The sequence below is a fragment of the Erinaceus europaeus genome, chromosome 20, assembly GCF_950295315.1.
Source record: "Erinaceus europaeus chromosome 20, mEriEur2.1, whole genome shotgun sequence".
Classification (NCBI taxonomy): domain Eukaryota; kingdom Metazoa; phylum Chordata; class Mammalia; order Eulipotyphla; family Erinaceidae; genus Erinaceus; species Erinaceus europaeus.
Genome location: NC_080181.1, coordinates 28,146,223 through 28,162,899, shown reverse-complemented (window position 1 = coordinate 28,162,899; position 16,677 = coordinate 28,146,223). Strand labels below are relative to the sequence as shown.

The 16,677-nt window shown below is 45.7% G+C and overlaps 1 protein-coding gene across 1 annotated transcript in view; it reads right to left on the bottom strand.

Annotated features, from left to right (window-relative positions):
* Positions 1-4,821: 4,821 nt before the first annotated feature.
* BARX2 (BARX homeobox 2) overlaps positions 4,822-16,677 on the bottom strand; it is an 86,682-nt gene continuing 74,826 nt past the window's right edge. The window contains exon 4 of the mRNA XM_007539518.3: positions 4,822-5,859. Coding sequence (XP_007539580.2) covers positions 5,590-5,859 — 270 coding nt within the window. The 3' untranslated portion in view covers positions 4,822-5,589. The remainder of the gene's footprint in view (positions 5,860-16,677) is intronic.

Below are 16,677 nucleotides of genomic sequence, written 5' to 3'. Positions count from 1 at the left end.
CCCAGATTACAGGTGGCATTACCAGGCTCTGTGCCGCCCCAAACCACCCTCCACCCAGGATTTGGGTGACAATCTGGGATTAGGGGCATATTCAGGTGAATTGACCAAACACCCGTTGTTCCAGTGTTAATCACCCTTCCAGGTGCACCAAGGGGGCCTCAGACATTAACCCCCCTCTTCGAGGGCCTGCCCTGGTAAGGGCCTGCTCAGGAGGCATGGCCCATGAATCACCACCTGAACCCTGAGCTTATTTACTTAAGTGAGAGAGGCCAGAACAGCGCTCAGCTCTGGCATGTGGTGGTGTGGGGTTTAAATCTGAGATTTCTGGGGCCTTGGGTCTGCAAATCCTGTGCTCAACCACTGAGCTATCTCTCCATCCTTCCTCTGAAAGAACACCACCTGGTGGGAGTAAGGGCAGGTGGAGACATCACAAAACACAGCTGGAATCCCTCCTCAGTGCCAATTTGTTTACATGGCTCTCCAACACAAGTGTAGCATCTTACTTTTTAAGAAAGATTTGATTATTTGTTAGCACTAGGAAGAGAAGGAGGAAGGAGGAGGAGGGGAGAAGAAGGGGAAGAGGGAGAAAGAGGATGGAGACAAGAGGAAGAAATAGGAGGAGGAGGAGGAGGAGGAGGAGGGGGAAGAGAAAGAGGAAGAGAACAACAACCAGAGCATCACTCTGGCACTTACCATACTGGGGACTGAATGAATACAGGACATTGTGCTTTTAAGTTCAGCTCTTTCTCCACAGCGCCACCTCCCAGGCCACCATATGACCCTGTGCCCCCACCGTCTACACATACAGTAGCAAGAGTTAGGCCCAAGATCTTCTGGAGTCTAGTTGGTTCTCAGCCACAAGGGCCTTTAAGAATGAGTTCCCTCTCCCCCTCTTCCCTTTGTCCCTATGCAAACAGGCTCAGTCTTGCTTTCCTGAGGTGATGAGAATGCTTTTGCAGAAGGGAAAGGTAATTTTTGCTGCTTTTGTCTCTCTCTCTTGGGTCTAGAACTTCACCACTCTGGGTTGACGTTTTTTAGACAGTCAGAGAGAGGGAAAACTTCCCTTGGTGCTGTGGGGGCCAGGCTCAAACCTGACAACGCAGGCACACTCCCAGGTGAGCTATCTCCTTGCCCCCCCCCAAGTCTCTTACAAGTGCTGACACCCCCAAGCACTGCAGCTGAAGAGTGTGTCTGGAGCTGTGGTCAATGGCTGGGAGAGGAGTGAACAGGTTTGAAGGGAGAGTAGGCTCAGGCAGGAATGGGAAGCAGAGGTTGAGGAGGCTGTGAAGGAAGTGAGCAGCTGAGAGCACTGGCACAGCCTAGAGGATAGTCACCCTTCCTCCGTGCCTGGAGTAGGGTGACCCTCAGCAAGGAGCTCTGAAGGGAGGTGTCTGCACAGACCCAAGGTAGTAGGCAGCTCCTGGGAATGTAGACAAACACAGGCAACTCCAGGCACAGAAATCCTGCAAAACAAGTTTTGTGCATGTTTGTGCGCAAAGCACACTTCAGCTCTCTGACCCTGGTGCTTCCTGCCCTTCAGATGTGATGGGGGAGGGGGGTGGTAAGGACTCATATGGCACCCACAGAAAATCACCAGAGAATGAGGCCTGGCAGGCAACCGAACTCCTGAAGGGCCCAGAACTCTTCAGGATGGTCTGTAATCTGGCTCTGTGAAGTCCCTGTGCATTTTCTGATGAGTAGACCCCCCACACACACACACACACAGACTGACAAAGCACAAGGCGGTTGAGGAAAGAGCTCCATGCCCTCCAGTCCAGCTCCAGTGCAGGCCCGGCCCAGGGCGTGGGGAGCAGGCTGGGTGGAATGGAGTTGAAAGGTCATGAGAAGGGCAGGTGAACTGGAAACAGTCCATAGAGGGACAGAGGGGGTACAGAAAGCCCCAGATTCCTTGTACTACCATAAGCTGAACTGAGCAGTGCTCTGTAAATAAATAACAACAATAATAAAAAGACAGCAAGATAGCTCACCTAGACAGTGTGCCTACTTTGTCAAGAACGCAATCCAGGTTTGAGCCTGGCCCCTATCACACTGGAGGAAGTTGTGGTGCTGTGATGTCTTTCTCTATATCCATCTCTGTCTTTGTTTTTATCAGTAAAAAAAAAAAATTCAGCTTAGGGGGGTGAAGCCTCAGCAAGGACAAATAAATTAATAAATAAAAATAAAGACTGCAGAGTAGCCTTTTCATCGGCATTATTTTGCAGGGCAAACTTAGGGGGTTGGTTTTGGGATGCCGGTCACAGTCTTGGAACTGGAGCGAGAAGAGAGTGATGGAAATGGAGGAGGAATAGGACTTAGCTTCCCATCAACACCCATGTCCATCTCTGACCCAGTCTTCACCCAACTCCAAGTCCCAGACCCAAGCTAGGTGAAGGCAAGACCAGGGACCAAATCCAGGGCTTGTACTTGAAGGTGACTTTGAGCTGTCAGCTTCTGAAACATCCCTCCACTGAGATCCTGCCAATCCTTAGAGGCGAGAAATGATACCACCAAATACATACCAGTGATAGTTACCCATGAAGAAAACAGTGAGGGACTCAGAGTCGGAAGTCAGAAACAGTGAGGGACTCAGAGTCGGAAGTCAGAAACAGTGGCGGGAGCCCAAACCAGGGACAGACACACTGTGGGTGTGTGCACATCTAATCTATCAGTGACAGTCACCACCAGACACCTTGAGAAAGGACCCTGTGAGACCCCAGAGCAAGGGACAGAAAATCATCATGGGAGCTCCAGTGGCGCAATCGGTTAGCGCACGGTACTTATACAGAAAATCATCATAGAAAACCACATCTAAAAGCAAGGCCTCTCTGGGTTGGGGTGAGCAGGACAGGGCGCTTCTGTTTCGATGAGGGAGGTGGAATTTGGCACAGACCCACCTGTTTACTTGTGTCGTTGTGCGCACTCTTTGGCGCATTGTGACACCACATGGCAGGCAGGTGTGGGGTGGGTTGGAGGGAAAGGAGACAGCTCCTTGCACTCAGGGGAAGACACCTCACAAGGCCTGTGGGGTGTGGTCTGCACAGACTGGTTCTCAGAGGCTGCTCCTAAGTGCCTTTGTCTATTCACTGGGGTGAAGGAAAAGGGCTACTTTCTTTTGCCATCCCAGCAGCCAATGCAATGAAGGCAGGGCTTAAGCAAAGTCAGACCTGTAGCCATTTTCAGACTCTTCAAGTTTATGAAGAATGTGTGTGTTGGGGGTGGAGGGTTTGAGTGGGGAGTTAGAAGACAACTAGCTTGTTAAAAGCTGGGGCCTGGGGTGGCTCAGTGGGTAGAGCACATTCCTTGCGTGCATGAGGCCTGGTTTCAGCTGCTGGCACTGCTTGTGACAGAGTGGTGCTCTGGTTTCTCTCTTATGGAAAAGTTTACATGAAAGGGACAGGTGGTGGCACACGTTACAAAGGCAAGGACCCGGGTTCAAGTTCCCAATCCCCACCTGAAGGAGGAAAGTTGCACAAGTGATATAGCAGTGCTGCAAGTGTCTCTCTCTCTCTCTCTCCCTCTCTCTCCCTCTTTATATCTCACTTCCTCTCAATTTCTGGCTGTCTCTATCAAAGACAATAACAGAAAGAAAATTAAATCTAAAAAGTTTTTTTAAGTTTAAATGATAAGAATAACACTTTAAAAAGAATTAAAAGATTTTGTTTTATTTTTTTCTTTTACTTGATTGGACAGAGAGAAATTGTGAGGCTAGGGAGGGAGGAGAGACACCTGCAATACTGCTTTACAATTTGTAAAATTTCTTTTCAGAGTGTTTGCCTTTTGAAACGTAATGTATTACTTCTTCCCAAAGGTAAGGCAGTTCTTGAAGCCCATACTGGCTAAAATGGGGGGGGGGGAGGGAGGGGCATGGTTCCATTTACTTGTCTCCTACATCCCCTTAAGGTTTCTCAGTGTTATTTATTTGTTCTCCACATTTAGACACCATTTGCCTGGCCCGGTCTTTTATTTTCTAGTTGTGAAATTAAAGCTCCCAGGGCTGACAGATTTCTCCAAGTCTCTTTCCAGAAGACATGTTCAGGAAGGGTGGATGTGCTCCCCAAAACACAGCAGTGCATCCCTATGATAAATGATAAGGAAAGCCCTTGGGGTAAAAGAAAAAAAGAAAGAAAGAAATAAGGAAAGAAAGGAAAAGAGAAAGTGATGCCAGAAAATAGAAAAATAAAAAAGAAAGAAAAAATAGAAAAGAAAAAAAAAGGAAATACCTTAGGATTGAACAATACTATTCTTAGGTATATATGCAAAAGACATGAAAACACAAATTCAAAAGCACATATGCACCTCCATGTTCACAGCTGCACTGTTCACAATATCCCAAATGCAGAAGCAGCCTCAATGCCCACTGACAGATGACTGAACAGAGAAGTTATGGGATCTATATAATGGAATATGACTCAGCCATTTAAAAGATGCCTGTGCCTTTGGGGAAAAAAATGCACACAGCTGGAGGTGTGTGTGCCACAGATAGCTGGAGAAGTGAAAGACTAATACTAGACGGTTACACTCATACCTGGAAATGTAGATAATGAAAACAAATGAACCTATACAAAAATAACAGTAACCAAACTCTCTTTCAAGCTCTGTAAAAACTATGTTTATTATCAGAGGGAAGTGGGGGAGGAAAAAGGGGGCTCCTTAGGCATGATGGCAAAGGAACTTTGTTGGTGGAGAGGTGACTTGTATCTGTGTGTGTGTGTGTGTGTGTGTAACTATACTCTTAGGATCTTACTGGAAACCAGTGGTAAATCAACTTCTTTTTTTAAAGGAAGAAAAATATAGACTACTTAGAAGAAACAGAACACCTCCTTCTTTTTGAAAGATTTATTTTTAATTAAAAAATAAAAGCTATCTTAACATATCTGCATTGTAGCATCAGGCGTGGCAACTTAAAGAAGCAAGAAAAACCAGGGTTATCAGTTCCTGGATCACCTACCTGACCATCTTGTAATGGGTACAAAGGCACACATGTCATCACACAAACAAACTTTATTCAGAAACAAGTCTACTAACTCCCTTCCCCCACCGACTCTGTCCTGCCTGCCCCCACCAACCACACCTTGCACCCCCTCCCTCCCACAAAAGCAACCACCCCAAACATTAAATTCTCTTTAAAAACTACAGAAATAAGTGCTGAGTTGGCAAGGAGCCTTGGCACACTGGCCTGCTCCCCATATCTCCGCTTAGATGACTGGCTCCTGGGGAGGGGCTGACAGAGAGAAGGGGGGATTAGTTTCTACTGTGTGGCTGGGGGGGCAGGCCCTTTGTACCAGCACCACAGCACTCTCCCCACCCCCAGCTGGGGCAGGCAGACCCAAGGCACTGTCTCCTTAATGAAGGGCCACCCATGGCTTGAGCAGAGAAGGGCCTAAGGCAATGCTTCCAGTGTGTGTGGGGAGTGTGTGTGGGGGACATCACTGAGATAGGCTGGGGTGCTGGGGGGGTGCTCTCCTCTACCCCCCATTTTAGCAGGCCTCTGGGAGTCTTTCTCCCCCCTGTTCTGCCTGTCTTCTCACTTTCCCTTCTTCCCAGTCTTCCCCTCGTCCCCCTCCCACACACACCCTAAAGTGTTTTATTTTAGCTTGATGGTGGGGTCTCAGAAGACGAGACTTTTGGCAACTCCTGGAGCTGGCCTGAGGGCTCTGCCACCTCTAAGAGGCCTGGGCAGGTTAGGGGCTCCTGAGAGTCACACAGCTCCTCATGTCCTGAGAAGGGCTCAAGGCGTTCCTGGCTCTGGGCCTGGCTGTTCATCTTCTCCTCGGCTTCAATCTCTTCTGATGTGGGGATGGAGTTCTTCTTGGGACGCCCTTTGGGTTTTGTGGGTGCTTCCTGGCCACCTTTGAGAACCTACATGGGAGGGAAAAGGCTGTTAATCTATGAAGTGATCTCCTCCCTCTGTGTCTACAACCAAATATCAAGCATCATCGAAATCACGACTTTCTGGTAGTGACACCACATTGATGTCTGACCAAAAGTATTCTCTGTCCTTTTTTTTTTTTTTTTTTGTATTGCCTTGATTTATTTATTGGAGAGAGACAGACAAAAAATGAGAGAGAAGAAGGTGATAGAGGAGGAGAATGACAGAGAGACACCTGCAACATTGCTTCACCACTTGCAAAGCTTTCCCCTGCAGACGGGCACTGGGGGTTCAAACCCAGGTCCTTGCGCGTTGAACGAAGCACTCAACCAGGTGCACCACCACCCCGCCCCTGTTCTCTGTCCTTCACCCTCAGACTCTGGCGATGCCTTCATTTCTAAAGTGCCTGATGTACTTTTAGTCCAAATAGACATATTGAAAATTTCAACCACAGGAGATGAAAATGAAGCAATTCATGCAAGTCCTATTGAATTGACAAGACTGATTTAAAAGCAAAAGATGGTGTTGGCCATGAACAAGAAAGTCTGCATTCATGCTCCGGTGTGAAAATACAATGAGCATAAGCTATTTTATTTATTTAAATTTTTGACAGGATAGCAAGAAATTGAGAGGGAAGCAGGAGATAGAAACTGACGGTAGGAAGAGAGAGAAAGAGAGAGAGGTGCAGCACTGCTTCACCTCTTGTGAAGCTTCCTCTCTGCAGGTGGGGAGTGGAGATTTGAACCCAGATCCTTGAGCATGATAACATGTGTACTCAGCTATACATGCCACCACCTGACCCCACTTTTTTCTTTAAGTTTTTTATTTGACAGGGAGTGCGAAGGAAGAGAGACAAAGAGACATACATGGGGTGAATGCAATAGCTGGGATTGATCTCAGAATCTCACACTGTACCCACCAATACTGTAACCACTGCACATCTTCCTAGGTTGCAAGGCATAAGTGTTTTAAAAGGCAAGCTGAGGATTCAAATACAAAAAGACTAAGATATTCATGCCCTTTTGACATAGAAACGGCTAATATTTAGTTTAAGGAAGTCACCAAAGACTGAAACAAAGATGGATCCACAACGATGGGTTCTTGACAGAACTGGATGCAACAGAAACAACTGGGGGAAACTCTGGTCTAAAGTTTCTTTTTTAAATTTTACATTTTACTTATTTATTATTGGATAGAGACAGAGAGACACTGAGAGAGGAGGAAGAGCTAGAGAGGGAAACAGAAAGATACCTGCAGCCCTCCTTCACCACTCATGAAGCTTTCCCCCTCCAGGAGCTTGAACTTGGGTCTTTGCACACTGTAATGTGACCTAAATTTTCTGCCATAAGATTGAGTAGATAATCATAGTATCCCAAAGAAAGAATATTTGATATCCTTTACAATGATCATACAGAAGGAGGTGCCAAGACATGGAGAATATTATTAATGTGTGTGTGTGTGTGTGTGTGTGTGTGTGTGTGTGTGTGTGTGTGTGCGTGTGTGTGTGCGTGTGTGTGAAATAGGCTATAAGTCAGCAGAATACAATTTGGAGGATAGACAACTATACATCAGTCTGTTTGTAGCATCAGCATCACTTTTTAAAACTTTTTTCTAATTTGTCAACAACTGTGTGTAAATATTTAAAGAAAAACTGGAAAAATATGATCTAACACATAATCTGGGGGAGTTGGGCGATAGCGCAGTGGGTTAAGTGCACGTGGCGCAAAGCGCAAGGACCAGCATAAGGATCCTGGTTCGGGCTCTCGGCTCCCCACCTGCAGGGGGGTCGCTTCAGAGGCGGTGCAGCAGGTCTGCAGGTGTCTCTCTGTCTCTCTTCCTGTCTATCTTCCCCATCTCTCTCAACTTTCTGTCTCTATCCAATAACAAATAAATAAATAAAATTAAAATATAAAAAATATAAAAAACATAACCTGTACTGTTCCAAGAGGCAGTTCAGCAGCAGAAGCAGCAAAAAAATCCCCAACTCTGAAGGCAGAATAGATTGAATTCTAACTTTTTACATCTATCTCTTATTTTGTCCTGAATTATAATCAGGTGTACTGAATTATAAGAATAAATGTAGTTAAAAAAATGAATGCTGAGGTTACTCAATGAAGCCTATTTCTTTCCTTTAAACTGCTTAATTGAGAGATAATCCACACACCACAGTTCTCATCCATATATAGGCTATGATTTGAAAATTTTTAGGATACTTACACAGAATTGTAACTATCACTGAAATGAAATTTTAGAACATTTTAATTGTCAAATGCCCCTCCCCGAAGAAACAAACCCCTTACCCAACTTCAGGAAACCACTAATCTGCTTTATGTCTCTATAGATTTTCCTGTTCTGGACATTTCACCTGAATGAATTCAAGCAGTAAGTTGTCCTTTGTGTCTGGCATCTTTCACTTAGCACAATGTTTTCAAAGTTATTCAAGTTGTAACAGGTATCTGTGTTTTATTTAAAGCAAACTAATACCCACTGTATTAATACACCACATTCTTCTAACCATTCTTTGGCTGATGGATACTTGGGTTGCTTCCATCTCTTGACTACTGAAAGTTACACTGCTCCAAACATGGATGCACAAATATCTGTTCAAATCCCTGTTTCACTTCATCCAGGCATAGGCCCAGAAGTGGAACTGCTGAGTCATATGATATTTTTTTGTTTAATGTTTCGAGAGACTTCCAGACTTTTCTGAAATTTCCATCCTATATTGAATTCTAATCAGCATTATAAGAGGTTTCATCATTTCTTCACAGCCTCACCAACACTTTCACTCTATCTGTTTTATTACAGCTATCCTGGTGGGTATGAAGTGGTACCTCCTTCCTTCCTCTCTCTCTTTCTCTCTCTCTCTCTCTCTCTCTCTCACTCTCTTTCTTTGGCTGTGGCTCACACATATTCCACTTCACCCCTCCCAGGCTGGTTTTCCTTTAGATAGAGAAATAGAGAGAGAAGGAGAGATACCACAGGACTGCAGTTTCCTCTGGTGCTGTAGTGCTTCCTAGGTGGTCATGTGCATGACAGGGCGTGTGCCCTACCCCATGAGCTATATCCCTGGCCACTCTTTTCACTTTCCTAATCATGTCTTTCATTGTACAATTTTGTTTTTAAGTGTCGATGAAGTCCTATTTGTTTTTCTTTTTGTTGCTTGTTTTTTTTTTCTTTTCGGTGTCTTATCTAAGAAGGTTTTGTCTAACCCAAGGCCCCACACACTTCTTTATTTCCTTCTAGGAGTCTGAAAGTTTCAGCTTTGACAATCTATGACTCATTTTTGAGCTCATGTTTGTGGAAGAAAAGCCCCAAGTTCTCAACAGACTCCTTTCAGTGAGAAATCTGCTCTGTCACTGTACTCGCCACCCAAACATAGGAATGAAGGGGACCTCTAACAAGGTGTGAGTGCTGACAGGATCCACCTCTGGGTAGTGGCGGTGGGGAGAAGGTGCCCCTCCATTCGTCTTCACAGAAGTCAGTATCTGATTTCCACTTTGAGCGCAGGCTGTCGAAAGCGCCCACACGTGCCAAGATAAAACCTACGTGTTGAAAGCAGCTCCACTGAGCATGAAAGAGGTTATACAAAATTGAGTTGCCCCACACAGTAATCAACTTATAAAAGGGCAGGTCTCAGGAAGCCACCTAATTGGCAAAAGAAAGTCCAGCCCAGCAATTAGAGAACACCACCCACACGGCTTGGAAAGACCCCACCTGGCTGTTTTCCCACAGCAGAAGGAAAAAAAAAATCAAAACAATCAGACCATTTTCTAAATGGAATAAGACATTCCAGCACAAGCAATAATTAGGAGATAACTTTGCTCTTGGCTGCTTTCCCCACCGACCTCTGGCCCCCTGCCTCCTAGCACACCTGAGACACGTAATTATCTCCCAGCCACCAGCATCCCCTGCCTCCTACGGGAGCCCACGTTCTCCTGCACCCTATGGCCCTTCTCCCAGGATCCCCACCTCCCCAATCATGCTTGATGTCAACTCAGTCCCTGTGGTCCAGAGGTCAGATAACCCAACACATGCAAAGTCACATGCTTCTTTGGAAAAATACCTAGTGTACCAACACTTGCATTAACCATGCCTGCTGACAGCCTTCATTCTGTTGTTGGGGTGTCACACAAGCCCTTCGCTTCCCTCATTTACCAGGTGCTTAGGTTAGGGGGAGAGGGACAGACTGTTGGACTGGGCACGTGTAATGCCAGTGCTGAGATGAACCCCAAGTCCTGCAATACTTTTTATATATAAAGAGAAATACTCATAGGGGAGAGGGAGGGAGGGAGGGAGAGAGAGAGAGACACCGGCAGTGCTGCTTCACCTCTCATGAAGCTTTCTCCCTGCAGATGGGGACTAAGCTGAGTCCCTGTGTATGGTAACATGTGTGATCTTCCACCTGCTCCTGCTCCAGCCCGTCCCCCTTTTATACCAAATTTCACTGGGCATAGTGTGCCAGGGATGGGTTTCAAGTGATCTTGTTAGTCCTCCTTTCAATATTTATGCTCTCGCCCAATTTCTTAGCAGACTCTTTCCATTGGGAAGTTTTTTTTTTTTTGCTCCTTTGCCTATTTTAAAAATTATTATCTTCATCTTTATCTGCAGTTTTGCAGAGCACTGACAATTCCAGATGACTAGTTCTACCTATGAAGCAAGATCCAAATTCCAGCAATAGAGTATCCTAAGCTGGGTGTCGGTACACCTAATAGAGTGTGCACCTTACCATGAGCCAGGACCTGAGTTCAAGCCCCTGGTCTCCACCTCCTGCAGGGTAAAGGCTGATGATGAGCGATGGAGCAGTATTTTAGGTTTCTCTCTCTTCTGCTCTCTTTCCCCCTCTTTATCTCTACAAGAAAGAAAGAAAGAAGGAAAGAAAGAAAGAAAGAAAGAGAGAGAGAGAGAGAGAGAAAGAAAGAAAGAAAGAAAGAGAGAGAGAGAGAGAGAGAGGAAGGAAGGAAGGAAGGAAGGAAGGAAGGAAGGAAGGAAGGAAGGAAGAAAAAACTGGCCAATAGGACTAGTGGAGTCATACAGACACCAGGCCTCAGTGATAATCCTGGTATGGAAAACAAACAAACAAACAAACACAACCCAACAACAAACCTCCCCAACATGACTCTCTTCAAGGACAGTGGCTAGCAGATTTTCTTCACCTATAAACAGACTGTTCCCCTCTGTCTCAAGAGAAACCCAAATGCTAATTAATAGGCTCTGGCTGGGAGAATGTTGGCAAATGAAGAATGAGAAAAGATAAGACACCCAGTACCACCCTTCATGGAACGATATTCTAGGAGCCCGTCACATTCACTTTTAGCTTTTCTCTCCTTCCTCCAAAAGGCAGGATTAAGTAATAATAATAATAATAATAATAATAATAATAATAATAATAATGCAACTAACATTTCTTGGCTGGTCTACACAGGTGCTATTCTACATTTCTACATTTGAGTTCCTTTTTTTTTTTTCCCCCCCCCGCCAGGGTTATCTCTGGGACTCGGTGCCTGGACTACAAATCCACTGATCCTGGAGGCTATTTTTCCTATTTTGTTGCCCTTGTTGTTGGATAGGACAGAGAGAAATCAAGAGAGGAATGGGAGAGAAAGATAGACCTGCTTTACCGCTTGTGAAGCGACCCCCCTACAGGTGGGGAGCCAGGGGCTTGAACAGGGATCTATATGCCAGTTCTTACGCTTTGAGCCATGTGTGCTTAACACACTGCGCTACCACCTGGCTCCCAAGTTCCATTTATTTCTGATTAAAGTTGCAGAGAGAGAATGAGAGAAAGAGAGAGACCAGATGGTGGCACGGGGATTAAACCTAGGACCTCAGACTCAGACATGGAAAAGTCTTTGGCATAGCCATTCTGCTGTCTCCCCAGCCTTTAATTTCTATTTATTTTTTTAAAAATAAAAACAGTAAATTACTCATGATAGAGGGAGAGAGAGAGAGAGAGAGAGAGAGAACACAAAAGTCACAGTATCATTCTGGCAGTGCCAGGGATGGAACTGGGCGCCTCATGCTTGTGAGTCCAGTGCTTTAGCCTCTGTGCCACCTTCTGGGCCCCTGTTCTATGTTTTCCAGGGAATAAGTTAACCTCATACCCATAAAGTATACACCAGACATTCACTGGTGAGGAAACAGGCACATAGTAATTTAGCAACCCACTGTGATGACACTGATAACCACCAGAATCAATTCCACAGAATTGTTGGTGGTCTGGGGACTTTCAGTGTGAAAATGCTTAGGACACACAGTACGTGTCCCCTCCCTGCCCTGTGACTGGAGAGAAAGGTGGAGCCCCTTGAGACATAGAATTATCACAGATGAGAAATAACCCCCCTCCCTCCTGAATAGCAGGGAACTCACAGCCCACCGCAAAACAGTTCTTCGGGAACTGGAGCCAAGGAGCAATGGAATAGAGGCTGAGCATCCTGGCTGAGGTGCAGGGCTCCGTGTGCCCAGCCCGCTACAGGTTACACTGGCTGACCGGTAAGAACTCGTCAGAGATGCTATCACAGCCCTGGCAGCGAGGTCCTTGGCAGCCGTGTGAATCACTCTGCGAGGCGAGCACTAATCTTTTTCCAGTTCCAATTAGGTTACTAGCCTAGAGACATCTTTATTACCCAATTATCCTCTTCTTTTCCTCCCCATTACCTGAAGAGATAGCCTTGAAAGAGTTTTACCTTACCAGCACAATATGAAGCAATTGAGGGCCCAACAATGCCTGGCTGTTCTGGGGGTGGCAGGGTAGGGGTGGGGGTACAGAACCCACAGCTACAGTTGAACAACAGCCCTCAGATTTTAACTCTGGTGTTTCTGTTTTTTAGAAGTAATTCTGAGTGACCCTGAGACTTTATCCCTACCTTCTGCTTGTAACACTCCGGTCTTCCTGTGGCACATTTCTATTCATCCCCTAATCCAATTAGGTCTTGGCACCTCTTCTCAGGAAGTCCACCTTTCTCTATAGTGATTCTGAACCCTCGGGGTCCTTTAGCTGTTGTCCGGATCTGTGTAATTGCTATGTCTCCAATCCCATTAAAAGAAAGTATGTTTGTATGTTGACTCTCTTTTCAACCACCAGGTTCCAGATGCCAGCACGATGTCGACCAGACTTCCCTGGACAGACAACCCCACCAATGTGTCCTGGAGCTCCACTTCCCCAGAGTCCCACCCCACTAGGGAAAGACAGAGGCAGGCTGGGAGTATGGATCAATCTGTCAACGCCCATGTTCAGTGGGGAAGCAATTACAGAAGCCAGACCTTCCACCTTCTGCATCCCACAATGACCTTGGGTCCATACTCCCAGAGGGTTAAAGAATAGGAGAGCTATCAGGGAAGGGGATGGGATACAAAGATCTGGTGGTGGGAACAGTGTGAAGTTGTACCCCTCTTATCCTATGGTTTAGCCAATGTTTCCTTTTTTATAAATAAAAAAAATTTAAAAAGGTATGTATCCAATACCACTAAATATTTACTTTTCTACCTTTTTTTTTTTCTTGTATAGTTCAAGTCTGCATGCATGTGTGATTTTATCACTTTGGGCAACTTTTACAGTCAGACAGGTTGTGGGGGAGAGGGAGAGAACTGGACTGGAGCTTCCTCGGGTGCCACAGCACCTTCCATGTGGCCTTGGGGCTTGAAGGGGGACCTTGTATATGGCAAGGCTTGTGCTCTACCTACTGCTCTGCCTCTCCCAGACTTTGTTTTCAGTGGAAAAGTTCACGTCTTTTCCTTGCATCTCCATGGCCTGGTGAATGCCAGTGCTCACTGAATGACTCCCAGCTGAGCAGGAGCTAAAGGGAAGAAGGGCCTCTGGATTTGAGGGGCCTGGGGGATGTTCTCTGAGGTTCACCCAAGCAAGTTCCTTTACTTCCATTTTGCCTTTTGTGACACTGAGAGCCGGCAGCACAGTAGCTGGTGAAAAACAAGTGACATCAGAGACCGAGGCACACACATCATCCCACGGGCCCTGGGCGGTGCTGGCAAGGACAGTAGGCCTTCAATTCCTGAGTCATCTGACTCAGGAACAGATCACTGATAACTGATTGAAACAATGCCCCTGCCACTCAGAGACACTGATTGGGATGACGAGGACTGACGAGGAGGGAGGTGGGTGGTGGAACTTGCACAGGGAGCAGTGAAGGGACTTGCCCAAAGTCAGCCAGGGAATGCTGAGCCTGGGACCACAGCCAGGCACTTTTTACTGCCTAATCAGATTCTTCTGGAGATCAATTCTTCCACAGGCTTCCAGAAACTTCCACTGCAAGTTCTCTGTGTGTCTTAGCCTCCTAGGGGCTTTGCAATGACTATATATTAAATTGACTTCCCCTTTATCTTCCAAGTTTCTGCTTGTTGCTGCAGCCTTCTCCAGTACATCTCTTTTGGAAATCTTAAGCATTAGGGAGCCAGGCCGTGGCACACTGGGATTAAGTGCAGATAGCATGGAAATCTTAAGCATCTTAGACTGTAAGATCACATATCTCTAAATGACAAAACCAGCACCCAGTTCCAAGGTGATCCTCCAGCTGCTTCCCCAGACTTTGATTCTTCAACTAGATTGTAAATTCCATAAAGGCTGCAGCCCAGGAGGTGGCTCAGGGAATAAAAGATTGGACTATCAAGCATGAGGTCCCAAGTTCAATCCCCAGCATTGCATGTGCCAGAGTAATGTTCTGATATTCCTCCTTCTTGGTAATGATTAAATAAACAAATATTTTTAAACATTCCATGAAGGCAACATAACTTTGCTGCTCCCTACAGTGCCTAGGACAAGGTATAGTCTGCAAGAGACGCTCAACACCTATCTATTGGTTCATGCCATCTCTGTTAGTTGGTACATAAGGCTGGCATCTCTTTACCACTTTCAGTCAAATCACCTTCATCTCCAAATCCTTCCTTCTTACGGCCAGACACCCCAGAAAAAAAAACCCAGAGATTTTCCTGGGAATGCGCATTTCTGGGAATTATGGAGATGCTTTTTGTTTTATTTCTCTAGTGTTTACCATGAATATTCATTTGCATGTCATTTTCATCTCATTATTAGCAGGCAGTAGTAGAAACTAAAGTTTTACGAGAAAATCACTAAGAGCTGCTCAGTGGCACACTAACTGAGTGCACACACTACCATGCATAAGGACTTGGGTTCAAGCCCCTGATCCCCACCTGGAGGAGGGAAAGCTTCATGAAGGTGAAGCAGTGCTGCAGGTGTCTCTTACATTCTCCTCTATCTCCCCTTCCTCTCTCAATTTCTCTCTGTCCTATCATTTAAAGTAAATTTAAAAAAAAAATAAAAAAAGAATTTGAGGCTAGGGAGATAGCATAGTGCTTTATACAACAGACTTTCATGCCTGACACTGCAAGAAAAGGCCACCAATGTGTGGGGAGAAAGGGCCAGCCAGAGGCCAAGGTGTACTTGGTCTCTAAAAAAAAAAATAGGGGCATGATCCAGGCGGTAGCACACTGGGTTGCTTCATAAGAAATGAAGCAAGTCGGGAGTCGGGCTGTAGCGCAGCGGGTTAAGCGCAGGTGGCGCAAAGCACAAGGACCGGCATAAGGATCCCGGTTCGAACCCCGGCTCCCCACCTGCAGGGGAGTCGCTTCACAGGCGGTGAAGCAGGTCTGCAGGTGTCTATCTTTCTCTCCTCCTCTCTGTCTTCCCCTCCCTCTCTCCATTTCTCTCTGTCCTATCCAACAACAATAAAAACTACAACAATGAAACAACAAGGGCAACAAAAGGGAATAAATAAAATAAATTAAAAAAAAAAAAAAAAGAAGCAAGTCTACAGATGTCTATCTTTCTCTCTCCCTCTCTATCTTCCCCTCCTATCTCAATTTCTCTCTGTCCTGTCAAATAAAAAAAAGGAAAAAATGGTCACAGGAGTAATGAATTTGTAGTCCAGACACTGAGTCCAAGAGAGAACCCTGGAGGCTATATATATATGCATTTGCCATCTTCATCCTATTCCCTTCTCTTTCTCTAGGCTTTGACCTTGTTCCTTGCAATTTACAGACCCAGAAATGAAAATGTGGATTGAATAATCCTTTTTTTTAAAAGTAAATTATCATGAAATTGAGTTCTCTTTTTATTATCTTTATTTTATCTATTGGATAGAGACAACCAGAAATCAAGAGGGGTGAGAGAGGAGGGAGAGAGAAAGACACCTGCCCCACTGCTTCATTACTCACAAAGCTTTCCCCCCGCGGGTGGGGACTGGGGGTTTGAATCCAGGTCCCTTGCACATTGCAACACTTGCACTCAACCAGGTGTACCACCACCACCTGACCCCAAATTGAGTTCTTCAAAATGTAGGTTAGTTTATTCTAAGAAATCCATTAAAAAAACAGAGAAGGCATGATTTATTTTCTAGGCATGAGTATCTCACTAGTCACTGTTCACGTGCACTGAAGAAGCCCCGGTACCTGTTCACAGGCACATCCCAGTCCATCCTGCAATAGTGGGTCAGAAATCTGGGAGGCACCTGGAGCTCCACATTTTCACCTGCTGCCCAGCTTACGCTGGTACCCAGCGCAGTTAGAGAGAGAATCACTTCATAAGAGAACATGCAGCCACAAAAACAGATGTCACCCTACGCATCTTCATCAACAAAGAGTGCTGCTTTCTATTCTTAGCTAGTGGTGGGAGGGGAAGGAAGTTGTTTGAAAAGGCTAGCAGGTGGAGTTAAAACTAGCATCTGAGCTTTGTGGGCCTTTGTTTTATTTTATTTTATTTACGGAAACATGGAGGGGAGAGGTCTCCCTGGTTTGGAAATCCAGGTAGGAGGCAGAGCTCATCTGACTATTTAGAC